This window comes from Raphanus sativus, chromosome 2 (genome assembly GCF_000801105.2).
Source record: "Raphanus sativus cultivar WK10039 chromosome 2, ASM80110v3, whole genome shotgun sequence".
Taxonomy (NCBI): Eukaryota; Viridiplantae; Streptophyta; class Magnoliopsida; order Brassicales; family Brassicaceae; genus Raphanus; species Raphanus sativus.
In genome coordinates, this window is record NC_079512.1 from 28,040,854 (window position 1) to 28,057,754 (window position 16,901).

Here is a 16,901-nt window from a genome sequence, read left to right on the forward strand (position 1 = left end):
GACAGGACACTTGGGAAAATTTAAAATATTTAATACCACGTGGATCTTTGACATATATGTACATACATTTTCCACTTCATTTATATTTTCTGTTTAGTCTTATGCTACTAAGATACAGCTTATTCATACATATAGACAACTATAAAACCAACTAATACATTGTTTAACATTTTCAAATGAATAATTATTTTTCCCCAATAACTATCATAATATTCACGCGATTAGATCTCGAGTTTCGTTATATATATTATTTTTCGTTTGCAGATCAGTTGGAAAAATCTAACTAAATAAATTGAGATTAAGAAAATAATTACCATAAGATCTATATTATAGAATTCTGTCATTGGTTGAATCTATATTAGTATCTATATTATTAAATTAGAATCTTTAATAGAATTCTTTATTGATTATTTGAATTATTTACATGACACTCATTAATGTAAATATTTTTATTATTATTAAAAAAACATTCATAATAGATATATCTCTACAATTAGAGCATTTCCAATGTAAAACTCCATATTTTTTTAAAAAATGGAGTAAAAGTGATTATAGAATAAAAATGTTCTAACACTACTTCATTTCTTACTTCATAATAGAATAGTGAACAAACAAAAAATATATTATTTATTTATAGAGTAAATTTCATTATGTAATAAGAAATATAGTGGGGTTTTAGCATTTTTTATTCAATAATCATTTTTACTCTATTTTAGAGGAGAAAATAAAGTGGGGTTGGAAATACCCTTACGACGTACGTATATATATTACAGATGATTTTTTTAATAACAATTTTTTTAATGAATTTACATTAAAGATACACTTCTACAATACACGTCATAATAGATACATTTCTACAATACTTCTACAATAAGATGAGAAGTAATGGTATTTTTTCCCATGTAAATAATATTTGGTCGGAACGAGTGTCTCTACGGAATTGATTTTACAAAATGGGCATCGCAAGAAAAAAACTCCCGAATATACAGCTGTAATCTGTACGTACAATCAAGGTTTGCCAGTGCGTAGATCCCGATTATATTATTTTATCGATCAAATGTATTACAGTAGGTTGTTACGTTCTACGCGAAACGTATATTATTAATTTTCTTATAAGGATCGAAAATTTTCATGATGGCACAACACTCATTGGTTTCTGAAGAACATTCCACAGTACAACTTAAACGCATGTGTGTCAACAGGTAAATGTGTTCACACCATGCACCGAGCTAAGTATTTTCTAAAATAACCAAAACGTATTGTCTTTATTATGTAATAATAGCTAAATTGCAGATAATAAAATAAATACCTAAAACTAGACGACAAAGTAATATTTCTATAAATATTAGGCTGGGCTAAGTATTATATAAAATTCTCTTTTGAACAATCATAAATATATAAGAGTTTAATCCAAAGTCAGGCTAAGTCTAAGATTATTTTTTCATAATGTTCCTATTTTAATAAGATAGATATGTTATTATAGAATAAACTTGAGTCTAATATATATGAATTTTGGTTTAGATCTTTTCTTTTGTTTGTCAAATTATTGTGATTTATATAGATAAGCAACTGAAATCAAAATAAAAATGTTTTATTTTTCTCTCACCTTTTAAATTTGGTCAGGATGATTTGGATGATTTGAATAAGAAAAGCTTTGCCGAAATATCATAGTATACTTTTTACCCAAAATATATCAGATATTATACTTTTTCTGTCAAGATAGTATGCGTACCTCTTATATGATTTGGACTTGTGATTGCAAAGCGATGATTAAGATGCTCTTTCTTTCACTCTACTCTATTTTGTTGGTAAGAGTTTTATGAGTATCCAAGGTAGATGTGAAAGATGGAGAGACCCACCACTAGTGTTTCCCAATCGTCATATCTATGTGGTGGCTTTGGCAGTATCAAACATATAAACAAATATTTTGAACAAAAAGAAACAAATACATATGCTTTTTTTTATCAGAACAAATACATATGCTTTTTAATTTGTTAGTATATGGAATACTATATTATTTTGAATATACAATTTAAGAATGGGTCCTACGTTATAGTGCCACAGACCTGTCCTACAACAAGGTCTTTCACATGCTTGTATTGGGAAGATTTGAAAGAGTATTAACACCTATCTAGCTATCCTCTTTGGCAATATGCTTTTGTTGCAGAAAATTATTGAATGTTTCTAGATATAATATGCAGAAAATATAAATACATGATCTGAACCTTCTCCAACTAGCTCCACTGCTCCCATGTGCTCTGCTTCCTTTCCTTCTCTCTGCCTCTTTCTTGGGATACCTCAACTCCTCACGCTTTTTTATTTTTAAAATATTTAATGTTTAATGGGTTCATTTATTTTCTTAGTAGGTGTTTTTCTGCACCATGTGCATTAAAAGAATTTTAAAATATTTTTTAAAAGATAAATATAAATTATATTTATTTTTATTAATATTATAAATTTTCTTTTTTATTAATATTTTAATATAAATTTGATTTAACTGAACATTAAAATTAAGATAAAACCAATTTTGTTTATTTTGAATTATATTTAAGAATGTGCATGTATATATTTAAAATTATAATCTTAGGTAGATTTTCTATCTATTTATTTTAATTAAATATATTAAATAAATATGTAAAATTTCAGAATTGTCAAAAATTAAAATTAAACAATATTTATAAAATCTGTAAATTTATATAAGAAACTAATGATTTTACGATTTAATTTGATTTTATGATTTAATTTTATAATTTTCTAAAAATATGTATATATTTTTGAAATATTTTTAATTTAAATGATATTTCAAAATTTAAAATGCCATAATTGAATATATTTATTTTAATGATGATTTATCCGTTATTGCCATATTTTTAGAAAGTCCAAAAAATATAAATCGATAATAAATATAATATATGAGTTATTACCATATTTTAAAATTTTTATCAAAAATATAAATTAACATTAAATATAATTGTCCATGTCATATTAATCTATAAGACATGTCATCAATTTTAGTAGCTATGTTACAATTATTAATCTAGGTGTTTTCAGTAACCATGTGTAGAGATGAATTTTTTAAAAGTTAAATTTTATATTTTAAAATATAATTTATTAATATTATATATTTTATTATTTTGACTAATAATTAATATAAATATCATTAATTAAGCATAAAATTAAGAGAATTTATTTTTTTAAATTATATTTAAGAATATATATGTATATATATAGAGTTAAAATCTTAGATAAAAAAATTATTTATTTCATTTGGTTAAATTATTAAATCAACTTGTACAAAATTACTAAAATCATATAAAATTGTATAGTTATCAAAATTTAAAACTAAATAATATTTATATAATTTATAGATATCTAAAAGAAACTAATGATATTACGATTTATTTTTTTTATTCAGAAAATTTAGAAAATTTTAGATAATAAAATTTTATTATTATAAAAGTAAAATTATATAATATTTCAAAATTCAAAATATCATATTTGAATATATTTATTTTAGTGATGATTTATGAGTTATTACCATATTCTACAAAGTTTACCAAAACTATAAATCAATATCCCCTAGACTATATTTGAGAAGTGATTTTGCCACATGTCCTCTCTACAATCATTCTCACAAAATAATATGACATGAATACTATAATTGATGACATGGCTTATAGTTTAATATGACATGGACAATTACATATAATGTTAATTTATATTTTTGGTAAACTTTTTAAAATATGGTAATAACTCATATATTACTTTTAATGTCAATTTATATTTTTGGAATTTTTTTAGAATATGTTAATAACTCATAAATCATCATTAAAATAAATATATTCAAATATTACATTACAAATTTCGAAATATCATTTAATTATTTATTTTTAAAATATTATAAAAATGTATATCAATAAATTTTATTACTAATATTTTCAAAAATGTATACAATTTTTTAGAAAATTATAAAAATTTAATCTTAAAATCATTAGTTTCTTATATTTCTACATATTTTATAAATATTTTTAATTTTAATTTTTGATAATCATGCAATTTTGTACAAATTTATTTAATATATTTAAATAAAATGAATAGATAGAAAATTTTATCTAAGATTATAATTTTACATATATACATGCATATTTTTAAATATAATAATAAACAAAATTATTTTTATCCTAATTTTTATTTTTAATTAAATCAAATTAATAGTCACGTCACAATTTTTTTTGTGAAAACGATTGTAAAGAAGACATATGGCAAATCACTTCTCAAATATAGACTAGGGGATATTAAACGTTTGATCCTCATTCTAATGAAGCATGTTGACAAAAAAAAACCGTTTGATCCTCTTTTCTTTTATGTTATTTATTGACCCAGTAATGTAGAAATTTTATATTTTATACATATTAAAACTGTAGTATCTGTAGTATTATAGTTTTACGTATTATAAGTTGTAGATTTTTTTCGGAACGCATCTATACTATACTAAAAGCTAAATAAGATCAACTCTCAGCCTGTCCACGTCAGATTATTAAATTGTCTAATAGAAGTTGAGTTTTTGGCCACGTCAGATGCATCAATTAACTCGGTTGGGCTTCAACCGCATTTCACTTCGTAAAACATAAACGAAATGTTTAAATTTCGGCCCATAAACCCAAGTCAAAAAAAAAACTTAAACGCTGTTTTTTTTTTTTTACATCGAGATTCCTTTTAGCTTTGTCGTTTCCTCTTCTTCAAACATCGATCAATTGACACAGAACTCCATCTCTATGCAATCAAATCCTTCTGAAATCTCATTTATTTTTAGCGATTAAAGAGAGAGTCTCTCTCTCTTCCGATCAAAACAAGTAAACGAAAAATCTAATCACCGTTTGAGTTCTTTCTCTCTTCTCTAGGGTTCTTCTTCTTCTACAAGCTTCATCCACTAAACATGAGGTATTCAGTAATCTTTTTCACTATCTATGAGATATCTCTGCCTCACTCTCCCATTTGACGAATCTGTCTTTTCGGATTCATGTGTCCGCTGTTTTCATTTCAAGTTTCGTTTTTCATCATGGGGTTTGTGTTGTTTGTGTATAGAATCAGTGAATTTGATTCTACGCTTTCATTCGGTTCGGGACAAATTTTGGGTTTTAAAATCGGTTCTAGGGTTTATTGTTCTCTTTACATTGTCGCCATTAGTTGCATATGAGTATGTTTGCATCAGTTTAATCTTTCTAAAGCATGAATCTTTGTAGTTGGATTCATGGTTTATGCTTTTAAGATTGTGTTATAAATCTGATTTTTTTTTCTGCTTGCTGAAGTTGCAGACATATTAATTTTAATTGAAGTTTCTTTCTACTGTACTAACTTTGATATCTCTGATGTGTATATATGTTTGGTCTTGAAAGTGATTGATTCTGATGTGTACAGTCATCATCCTGGAGTGAAATGGGCAGAGACCACTGACAAGATTTTCCTCACCGTAGTGTTGGCTGATTCCAAGGAGACTAAAGTTAATCTTCTCCCTGAAGTTGTCTTCGATTTCTCTGCAAAAGCTGGTCCTGAAAACCACGTTTATGAGCTTAAACTCGAACTTCAAAACAAAGTCAATGTTGAGGTGAGTTTCATAGTCTAATCTGGTCTTGATTGTTTTCATTTGTTAACTGTTTAAGGTTCTATTTTTAACTTTTTTCCCCGTTTTCAGGAAAGCAAAATCAACATTGGATTGAGAAGCATATTCTGCATAATTGAGAAAATAGAGCCTGAAACGTGGGACAAGCTAATCCTTCGAAAGGGCCACACTATGTCAAGATTGATTGGGAGGTGGGTTGATGAGGACAATGAAGGCAGCACTGGCTAGCATTTTTTTTTAAATGGTAGCCTTGGTTTGATGGATACTTGCCCAGACATATGTGTTTGTTTAATGTAATTATCAACAGGCTGTACTGCTTACAATCAAGGGACCGGACGAGGAACGTCTGTATTAGAAATGGTTGCTGCTTTTAAAAAAGCTTGTGGCAAGGTAAACATAGTGCTGAGTGAAATTAGAATATCTCTTGAATGTTTCTGTGGTATAAAGTTGGTTGAAACAAATAACATTTTTTGCAGAAAATACCTATCAAGCTTTGTCCGAGAAGACCAGGAGATGCAACTGCAGTTTATACTTCAACAGAGAGAGCTGAGAAAGAACTTGGCTGCAAGTAAGTTAAACTCTTTCCAAATAAATTTTTAATTTGTAGTTTGGGATTGTTAAACAATGTACACAGAATATTTCAGATCTTACTATCAGTCTTGCAAGACTTACCGGAAAATATGTGAAGCTTCAAGAATAGACAGCCACAAACTTATACCGATGTGTTTCAGGGATAAAAGAGAGAAAGAGCAACAACGTCTATGTAATATCCAAAGAGATGATGATGCTGTAACATCACAAGAACCCACTACTCTTAATACTGGCGATGCCTTACGTAAGACTCCATCATATCATCATTCAGTTATAAGTTACATTATATAATCTCTTACGCTCATCTTTCGTTGCTCTGTTTCAGGTTCACGGTAGATCATGGAGTGTATGCGTGATTACAAGAGCAAGGAAGAGACTGTAAAATATCTGTTGGATCAATATCGAATCACACATGAATCGACCAACACATGTAAGTATATTTCTTTTTTACAGAACCATTAATGGGTCTTGAGGCAAAATGTTTCAAGAATTTAAAACATATATATTTGTAGTTTGGGATCGTCTTGAACAAGGCTTTCAAGATAATTTCAGATCTTACTATGAAGCTCTTGCTGCATTTTTTTGTTCTACTGCATAGATGATTTGGATCGATCAATTTTGTAAAGCTTATTCAAGGGGTTTGGATAGTTAATCATTATACTTTTTTATCAGTTACTGGTTCGCTTTGATGGGTTTGAATATCAAGTATCAGTTATTAGTAATATTTTGTAAAGGCCTAACGTTTTCAACTTCTTCCTTGCTAAGCTCTTTATGGTGTGCTACTGTGGTTATTTTTTTTAAAAGCTTTGTATTAAGGATTTCAGTAACAAATTAGTATCTTTGCGTAATTCTAACTTGTGACTAAATGATATTATTTTTAAATCGTTGGCAACATATTTTGTACTAGGAAACTAAAAAGCCTTTGGTCTTGTGCCTTTTCATTCAAAGGAAGACCATAGTGAGCTACTCCGTTGTGTGGTGGTTGCGTACGGCATGGTCAAACGGCTCAAAAGTCTCATGGTAAGGACATACCTACTCTTCATATGTTTTGATGTGACATGGTGTTGGATTGGGTGGAGCAAGAAGCACAAGTGGCAGGGTGTCAGTTTGAGGTCTGAAGCAGAGAGGAATCTTGGGAGGAAGAGGCAGCGACAGAACAAAGGGAAACGGGGTCTAGACCTCCTAACCAAGCAACTTAAAGCAAGGTGTATGATTTTGACCTGATCGGGTTCACGGAGTCGCAACTACTGTACGAAATCGTAAGTGTTTGAGATAATAATTATGTGGAACACACGGGAGATGAGTTTTGTTTTGTAACTGAAAGAGTTGTTTGTTTGTTTTAGCAGGAGAAACGAGGCGAAGTCGGAAATGGTGTAGAAAGAAAAGGAAGAAGTCAATTCTGGCTTCTGCAAAATAACTAACTTTCATTCAGTTTTTAAGAACATATAAATGTTTAAGAGCGTTCAAAGCTGTCTCTATTCATTTGTTTCGGTTCTGTAAAAAGCTTATATAAAATAAACGCAGGAGAAGTATGAGGATATTGTTGAAGGATAGAAGGTGAAGCGGAGTTTGAGAGAAGTGCATGGGGTGAATAGACATGAGAACTTTCATCCCCAACAAGAATTAGCAACAAAAGATAACGTATTTTAGGAAAAGATTAGTGCTTGCTTCTTCAGATTAAGTGGATTTTGAATGTTGTTTAATCTTAGTTTCCTTTACCTTTCGGTTGGTTCAATGTTTGTTTTCTTTTATATTTTGTTTTAAACTTGATGAGTTTATATCACTTTGTTTATAATCAGGGTCAGCTGCAAACATATATGCCTTCGGGCTTTCCATTTTGGTGAAACGAGTTGTGTTTAGGATAAGTGTAATATCACCTTGATTTAACACTAATCTATGGGAGCCTCATTCTCTGTGTGACCTGAACTCTTTATTAACTAATCAATTCCAAATAACCACAAAATATAAACAACAAATCATTGACAGAGTCTGGAATTTTCAGATTAAGCTAAAAATTAAAAAGAATATAAAAATTTGGTTGTTTATATGATACCAAAAAATACCTCTGAACTTAAGGAAATAAACAAGCCTTAGAAATGGTTGTTTATATGATCCATCAATAAAAAATATTTTGAATAATTTGTAAATATTAGAATAGGTTTTTAATGTTCTGGTTTATTCGTTTACAAGCCATAACAACCCAAGTTTTTCTCCTCGCTCAAATAACAAATCTAGAAATCACAGAATGAAACGCTGCAGCAAATCATGTAAAATATTGCTAATATATATATATATAAGAATTAATAAATATAATAAAGTAAAACACTATTAAAATACAGAAAATAGTAAAACCATTTACGCACTCGACTTGGACACTGAACCAGATTATTTCAAGAATCCCGAGATCGACTGTTGCTAAACTATAGATCAATAATTTAATAAATTATTAAATATTTATATATTAATATAATATTATTAATCTAATAAAATATAAGAATATCAAAATCATTTTTAATTTTAAAATATTATTGAATTATTTTCAATATCAGTTTTTACTTACCCGAAGAAACAAATTATTTAACAAATTTATTAATATCGAATTAGAAATTTGTAACAATTATTTTTAAAAAAATCAATAGAAAAGAAACTTTTGAATATAAAAATTACATTACAAAGATTTTTTCAAATTGTTACCTCCAGTTTTAAATTGAAAAGGTTTACCGGATTGAGCACCCATAAATAATTCATCGACTTTCTCATTACTTTGATAAATACAACACCCTCATTCCACAAACAAATATTGACACATATTATCAGAAAATAAATGATCAACACACTTTTCTGCGCGTAGCGCGGAAAAAGAATCTAGTATTATTAGTTACAGATAGTAAAGGGTTTTTAGGAGAAATAAATAAAAAAGAGTTTTATGAGCCTACCATAAAACATAAGCAGCAGCAATAAACAGGGTCATGAAGCCGATGCAGTAGAAGAATCGGAGATGAGATGAGTGCAAGTTTACGAGGGGTTGAGTGCTTGATCGATTTTGATGAAAATAAAGATATGAGAACCTTTTTTTTTGTGATAAAAGATATGAGAACTTGATCGGAGCATCTACGGAGATGCTGCTAGTTGTCTTTAGCCACATTCAAAGACAAGATGGTTTTGGCTTTCACAGGAGGCACTTCGAGCCGGTTCAGATTTCCCCCTATTGTAATCAGTCATCTTGTTTCTTATCTTAATTAAACCAAGCCCAATGGATGCGTAAGTTTCTTAACAAATACATGATTATCGGTTGGCAAGCAAAATATTGAAGAATAATTTTTCAAATTCTTGAAGCTAAAGGTTATTTTTTTCGGTAATCCGTGCGAGACCCACCCATAGAATTTGTTTAGAGTGTTACTTTACCCTCACCAATACTCTGCGATGCACGCGTTTTCTTTTTGCTCGTAATTACTTTTGAATTTACGCTAGTAAAGCTTTGTGGGCCTATTTATTTGGGTCCTTCAAACCTCTACAATTATTTAACGGTAGTAATTTAACCGGCTTCCCCAACTTTGTGGGCCTAATTATTTGGGCCCTTAAACCCCTATAGCTATTTGCATTAGCTGTTTTCAGGGAAAGTGAATAATTTAACTGGACAATTTGTCCAATTTTTTTTTTCTTTTTTCAACTATTTATATTTTTATTATATTGTACTTATTGCACCAATAGTCTCTAAATTAAGTTATAATCTATATGTTTTTAACATATTGATTTCCTAATCCTTTCACACACATTGGAGTATTTCTAATGCAGTATACCAACAATAATTTGTATTTGTAAAAACTAATTAGGTTTTGGAAAGTCAATAACGCGGGATGAAAATGGGGGAAAGAACAAATACAAATAGGTACTACATTGACTGGTCTTTTTTACAACACTTTAAACAGTGATAACGACCGTAACCGTGATGTAAAATTCTGTTCACCTCTTGTTTCTTGTCTACTTCCCAATTTTCACTCTTATTTATTTTATCTAAATCAAAAGAAATCACAAAAAGGAAACAAGTGGCATGAAGCCAACAGATTCAATGCCTCAAGCCAAGCACTACAGGAGCGGCAGATATTTATATCTGGCATCCTTCAAAGTCAGGACTATACTCCACCAAATCAGGTTACAACTCTGCTACGTCTTCACTGGTTTTCACAAGACCCTAACTGACAACAGGAGCAGGAGATAACCTGGATTTCGATTGGATCAGAGACGTTTGGTCAACTAAGACATCACCAAAACTCAGAGTCTTCCTCTGGTCTATACTACAAGGAGCGTTACCGATTGGGGAAAACTTACAGACTCGAGGAATTGGAGACCCCAATGCCCTCACTGCAAAGCGCCGGAGATCCCAATGCATTTATTCTTCCGCTGCCCTTTCGCACAACAAGTTTGGCGCCTGATACCACTACTCCGACAGATTCACATAGCTGACGACTCCTCCTTCCAATAGACTCTAGTTCTCTTCAGGAAGAGTATATGTCTCCCGCCTACAGGAATCAAGGACCCTATTCTCCCGTAGGTGCTCTGGTACCTCTGGATGGCAAGGAACAGGTTGATCTTTGAAAATCTTTCTACGCCAGCTACTGATACAGCCACAAAGAGCTTATCTTTCGCTAGGGAATGGAGTCAGGCCCAACCAAACTCGCAATCAACGGTCTCCAAGCCTACAGGCAATCACATCGCCCCGCTTCAATCGAATCGGAGCCAACCCTCGACGCAGTGTTGGATCGATGCAGCCTGGGACGCCTCTACTTCTAGAGCTGGGGTCGCGTGGACCTTAGGGGACCTCCACCCCTTTGCTACTCGATCGGGATCGAGGGTAATCGAAAACGTCTCCTCCTCCCTGATGGCTGAAACCCTAGCGCTCAAACAGGGAATCTCCAGCACACTAGCTATGGGAATCTCCAACATAACCTTCCTATCCGACTGCCAAAAGCTCACCATAGCGATCAACAGCAACTCGCCGATAAGGGAAGCGTACGGTGTTTTTCAAGACATCGCTTTTGCTTCCTCGTCGTTTGCCTTTTTTTTTTTAAGTTTATTCCTCGTTCAGAAAACAAAGAGATTGATATGCTTGCTAAACAGGCCTTTAAAGCCTTCTCGAGTATTTCTAGATCTTCTCTTGATGTAATTCGGCCCACGGGCTAAACTCCTCCTTTTGGTTTAATGAATATTTTCAGTTGTTCAAAAAAAGGAAACAAGTGGCAAATTATATGTTTCCTATGTCCAACGGTGAGAACAGTTATGTCGGTAGTTACAATAAAAATGTAGGGTATAGCAACATTCACTGACGTATACATTTGTTTTGGCATTTTTCTTGCCGAGGTTTTTAATCTAATACCATAGTATATTATATATATTAGAATTTGTTTTTGTCCAGTGTCTTATTTATATCTTTAGCTCCAACTTCCAAGTTAGTATTCAAATTGTGTAGTCGCCAATCGTCATTGTAAGTTAAATATGATCATTTCTTCTACTCGGCATATTCTAAATCAAATGTTCATACATAATTTTCATATATATATAAAGTTTTCTTATTAACATACGTATATATATATATATATCAGTTCAAAAAAAACATACGTATATATAGGTATCGAATTTAATGTAGGTTTCAGTTGAAAGTGACCATATAGGAATCCATCCCTACGAACCACCAACTTCACTGTAGGAATTTATAATTTTGGCTCGAAGATCAGTTACGAACTTACGATGATTGCAAATATATTCACTGTCTTTTTACATGCATGTAAGATGTAACAAACCATTTTTACAATAAATAAAAATAGAAAGATAAAAGCAAGTAATACTAAATATATAGTAAAGAACAATCTATATTAGTATATTACTCTTGTGACAAAAAAAAGTATATTACTTCTCGTGAACAGTATTGTCAGTATAAATTCATTTTAGGTTTATAGCTACCTCGAACTATTAAGTTTGTTCGACTACATTGTGACGAAAGGAACTATTAGTGTGGTCAAAATTTTGATATATACATGATCAGTGGCTAGTACGTACTCTCAACCTTTAGGTCGAAATCCATAACCTTTAGATGATAAAATTTGAAATTTATTTCTTACAAATATTAAACAAAAATCCACTTTAGCTATAACTTTGTCAGAGTAGTTTTTTTTTTTTTTGAAACTGATTTGCAGAGTAGTTTTCACTACCCTAAAAGTTAAAGGTTCATGTCAGAAGCTCTTCATTTCCAATATTTTCTTGGTGAAGTTTCTCAGTTATACTTATACCTACATACTATTTTATTTACGGTTGCATTACATCCCGTAAATTACAATAAATTAACTTTATGTAATATAAACGGATCTTAACTAAATAAGCTGAAATATAATTGATTTTAGTTAAAACTTAATAGTTGCATGCTTGAGTTAAACCAAAATAGTATTGAATATGAACCCTAGCTAGCTCAACTTGTAATCAATATAAAAAAAAACAGATAATAGATAATTATGCAGAAACCCTGATGGTTCAACTAGCGCAGGTGATAGTAAAATGATATATAAAGCACAACTAATCAACATATATCTTAGTTATTCACTAATCAAGCTTCTGATAATGGCTGCTTGTGGGCTATTAGGATCAATTGTCTCCAGAAGCTGAGACAACCGATCACTAAGGTCATCGGCTTCTTTGTTCAAGTTTCTTATGTAGTTGCAAGTCTCCTGTAACACTTTCGATGCTGATACCTATATATTTTAAAGAATGTACATTTATTAGTCAGAACCCAATTATCAAAACAATATTAGCATGGGGTAATGATGTGTCTTAATTAATATGTCAAAAAGATCGAGATGCTTACTGCTATAGACATATACACTACAACGTTGTTATAAATATAAAGCTTAAGATTAATGCTCGTTACTTAAAAATAAAACCAAAAACTAAGACATTGTCTTAACAACATTGAGGGCAAATGGAAGGAGTGACGTGTACTAAAAGAAAAAGATACTTCCATTTATGGAAACCGGTCTATTTCTTATTTTTCTGAAGCTCGTCTTTTTCTTGTTTAGAAACTAAGTCGGTGCTGTACATAAAGGTAACTAGATAGTATGTAATACGAAAAGAATAAGTCGGTGCTTCACATAAATGTAATGTATTGATAGTCCGTGAAGCAACATAGTCGTCTCACATTCAATGCAATTAATCAGTTATATAAGTGAAATTAGTTATAACTAGCTTAGTGCTGAAGTTAGGGGAAATATGTTCCCCTCAAAGTCCAGTTATTGGTCAAACGTCTTTTAGAAACTCCAAACCGCAATCTCCCCCACACATAATTACTATATGACTATAACGCATTATGCTCCAACATGTTGTATATGTGAATTTTTCATCAAACATAGTAACTAACCCTGAGTAAATATCATATCATAACATTCAAGCTTAAGTATATATAGAAGATTATACATACATATATATATCTATATATATATATATATATATATATATTTAAACATTTTACCGTGTTGGAACGACGGTTTTGACGAATCTCTGGAATGGACTGTCGGAGCTTTGATATAAGATCAGTGATCTGATCATCGCTAATCCTTGACGATGAGCTTGCTTGTCTCGACCTTCTGCTTGACATTTTTTTTGAATTTTTATGTAGAGATTGTATATATCTGTATCCAATAAAGTACTCTCTCTTTTTTGCTATCGCTTGTGGGTTAGATAAGAAGTATAATTGTTTGTGCTTGTCGAAAGAAAGAGAGAAGTAAGAAGAAGAAAATGGTGTAATTATATAGAGGGAGAGGACCACTTCTAGAGAGAGAGATGCACAGAGTGATACAATAAATTTAAATAGGGATGTTGGATATGGCGAAGACAAATGCATAAGAGAGAGCAGTGGTTTGGAATTGGAGTTTTGGATACAAGACACGTGAATTACCATAAATCAGATTGTGATGTAGCTAGGATTAAATATTTGTCGTACATGAAAAGTTTAAATAGAACCATAAGTTAGTAACTCTGAATTCTCCTCTGGGTAACAAGACATATATGAGGATGTACTATTAAATTTTAAGGCCCAACGAAACGACCACAAGATCCTAAACATAAGAAGATTAATTTCCATAATTTGTAAATTGTTATCTGAAATATGTTATAAGCATAGAAAATAAATATTTACATTGGGGATCCATTTCTGATTTCAACCAATCAGACAAAGAACATTAAAATATGAGAGAGGGAGAGAATCAATTATATATTCGATCGATGATACGTAAAACCAAGAAGATTTTGCGTATCAGTTATAGTCATATGGGTATATAAAAACAATGACTTCACTTACATCATTTGAGACCACAAGGGAGCATACACTATCCTATAATAAATCACTAGGGAGGGGCCGGTCTTAGTCCAAGCTCTATCACGTGTGTGTGCAACTCGATAGATAGTGTATGCTTACAATATATTTATTTACATAAAATCTCAAATATGTACCTATATAAACTTTACAATACCAAACCCAGTTACTTCGGTCCTGTTCTGAGAGAGGTAGTTTTCTAACTCGTACTCCTCAACATATGTTATTGCTAAATATTTAAACGCATGGTGATAGTGATGATATGCAAAACCTATAAATAAAAGATGATGATGATAAGTAGATGCACCATGCATGTATATATTTAGCAAACAAGGAGATGGTGTGATGAATTGTACATTAAAGAAAATGTTTGTCGATGAGCACACAATGTGGGACTATTTATGTTTTAATATTCGAAGTTAATTTTGTTGTAAACAAAAACAAGTTTTAACCTCCCATGCGATGATATGACACTATTTTCCCCCTCTAATCAGGGAGCATCCCCATTCTTCACGCCCCTCCTCCCACATGAAATTTTTGTGTCTCTATATTTCTATCTTACCGGGGGTGGTTAGATGGAAATGACATTAAGTTGAGCCTCAAGTTCTCTATTATCAAGTTTTTTATTTCTTACAAATAAGGCATAAAGGAGAACATTGAAACTTACATCTTTTTACATGTTTACTGTAGCGAGGTAACTTTTACAATTTCATACATTTAACGTGTATAAATTATACAGGACAATCTTCATTCCGTGCATGGTATAGGTGCATATACCCGCAGTATGAGAATTATAAGCTATGAAATGTGAAGACAGCTTACATTTTAACAATATTTGGTGATACTATATCATTTTTCTAGACACTACCGATGTCCTAAGACTCAAGGCACTCGGCAAAATTATCCAAATTCTGGATGTTGACGTGGCAAGCTGTGAATGACCAGAACATAGCAGAAGGATCTTGTTCTTAATCAAACATATAAATCACGATTAGCTTTTATCAGAATCCGAGGATTAATTTAGAATGTCAAATAGCAATTGACTTATGAATCTTATTATCCTAATTAATTCTGCCTTTTTCTTTTTTTTGATAGATATGATATAAGCAAATCATCAAGGAAAGGGATGAGTGTTATTGGAAATATAGACATTGATTGTGAATGTTTGTCTTCGTCTGTCTGTATTTTAAATGTTTATCAAATATGTACCACAATAATGTTGTCTCGAATTTAAATCTTAGGTTTCTTGTAACCAACGACACATTTCTGCCATAATAGGATGAAATACTTATGACTTCATTTTTCCTGTCTATAATATTAATTTGTGTTTGTAGTTCGTAAATATTATGCTAATTAAGCGTGTTTAGATTCTACAAATATATATAGATGTATAAAAGTTTATGGGTTTAATGGGCTTGCTAGGTTACCGCTTGCTCTGACCATTTAATGATTCCAACAAAATGAGTTACAAATTTAAAACACTAAACCAATGATTTAACTTGCAAACTGAACAAATAGATTAGCAATATAGCATATATGCCCAAAATTACACGTACAGTTTTAAAATAGTCTAAATTTCTATTTCAAATACTTTTTGTTGAAAGAAATTTTACATCCAAACAATAAAATTCACTAAGAGTTCTGACATAATAAAAATGATTGAACATTTTACATCCAAACTATCATTTTTCTCCGGGATGCGAACCCAGGCTGGTGAACGGAAGCTTGTAACCTTGAGATTTAACCACTAGACCTAAATAGAGTTTTAGATGTTTGTGGTCAAAATATTATTTATAATAAATGGTTAGGAAGTCACTGTTTCTTTGACTTGATCCAAGGGCCCAATTGATATCTTTTGTATTTACATGTTTATAAGCTTCATTCTAGTTTTAATATTGTTCATTTACATGCATTTAGAATACATTTTGGTTACATTGCATTACATTTATCTTTATCATGTATTAGAGATGACTTTGGAGATATTTGAGGGGTTTTGACTCAAAACTTTTAAGTCAAATGGATGAAAAATAAACATGGATATAGCCTTTAAAGATATCTTCTGAAACTCAAATTTTGGGAAGACTACTTTTACAATGGAGATGGTTTCAAGACATTTAGAGATATATTAAAGGAGTTATGATCTATTTACTGGAGACATATCAATTCTGTAACGACTAGACCAGGTCGCTAAAATGCCACCCGAACCTTCGTAGCGACATGCCTAGCGACCACCTCTGGTCGCTACGAGAAAACCAAGACCAAAAGTTGATGTCGACCAAGTACCATAGACATGACTATAGCGACCTACCATGGTCGCTAGGACATTCCCTGAAC

The 16,901-nt window shown here is 31.1% G+C and overlaps 2 protein-coding genes across 4 annotated transcripts; one reads left to right on the forward strand and one right to left on the reverse strand.

The window, feature by feature from the left end:
* Positions 1-4,715: 4,715 nt before the first annotated feature.
* LOC108815893 (co-chaperone protein p23-1-like) lies at positions 4,716-8,025 on the forward strand. Of its 3 annotated transcripts, XR_001943762.2 has the most exons (9): positions 4,720-4,941; positions 5,397-5,605; positions 5,693-5,811; positions 5,928-6,010; positions 6,097-6,188; positions 6,265-6,455; positions 6,537-6,641; positions 7,119-7,470; positions 7,555-8,025. XR_001943762.2 is itself a non-coding variant. In XM_057002912.1 (4 exons), the coding sequence occupies exons 1-3, from the start codon at positions 4,937-4,939 to the stop codon at positions 5,846-5,848; spliced, it is 348 nt and encodes a 115-aa protein (XP_056858892.1). In that variant the 5' UTR covers positions 4,716-4,936; the 3' UTR covers positions 5,849-5,864; positions 5,928-6,010. The 3 variants fall into 3 exon arrangements, 2 of the variants coding, with proteins under 2 accessions (XP_056858892.1, XP_056858891.1); XM_057002912.1 differs by lacking the exons at positions 6,097-6,188; positions 6,265-6,455; positions 6,537-6,641; positions 7,119-7,470; positions 7,555-8,025 and having other exon boundaries at positions 4,716-4,941; positions 5,419-5,605; positions 5,693-5,864; XM_057002911.1 differs by lacking the exons at positions 6,097-6,188; positions 6,265-6,455; positions 6,537-6,641; positions 7,119-7,470; positions 7,555-8,025 and having other exon boundaries at positions 4,719-4,941; positions 5,419-5,605.
* A 4,603-nt stretch (positions 8,026-12,628) lies between these two features.
* LOC108840594 (transcription factor PRE2) lies at positions 12,629-14,021 on the reverse strand. Its single transcript, XM_018613429.2, has 2 exons — positions 13,725-14,021; positions 12,629-12,951 (listed from the first exon to the last, which is right to left on the reverse strand). Exons 1-2 carry the CDS (start codon positions 13,848-13,850, stop codon positions 12,796-12,798), a joined length of 282 nt encoding a protein of 93 aa, XP_018468931.1. The 5' UTR covers positions 13,851-14,021; the 3' UTR covers positions 12,629-12,795.
* Positions 14,022-16,901: the final 2,880 nt, after the last annotated feature.

Coding starts and splice junctions, on each gene's coding strand:
- LOC108815893 (XM_057002911.1), top strand. Junction 5,606..5,692: donor AAAACAAAGTCAATGTTGAG/GTGAGTTTCATA, acceptor CCCCGTTTTCAG/GAAAGCAAAATCAACATTGG. Junction 5,812..5,927: donor ATGTCAAGATTGATTGGGAG/GTGGGTTGATGA, acceptor AATTATCAACAG/GCTGTACTGCTTACAATCAA.
- LOC108840594 (XM_018613429.2), bottom strand. CDS start 13,850: ATGTCAAGCAGAAGGTCGAGACAAGCAAGCTCATCGTCAAGGATTAGC. Junction 12,952..13,724: donor AAAACCGTCGTTCCAACACG/GTAAAATGTTTA, acceptor TAAAATATATAG/GTATCAGCATCGAAAGTGTT.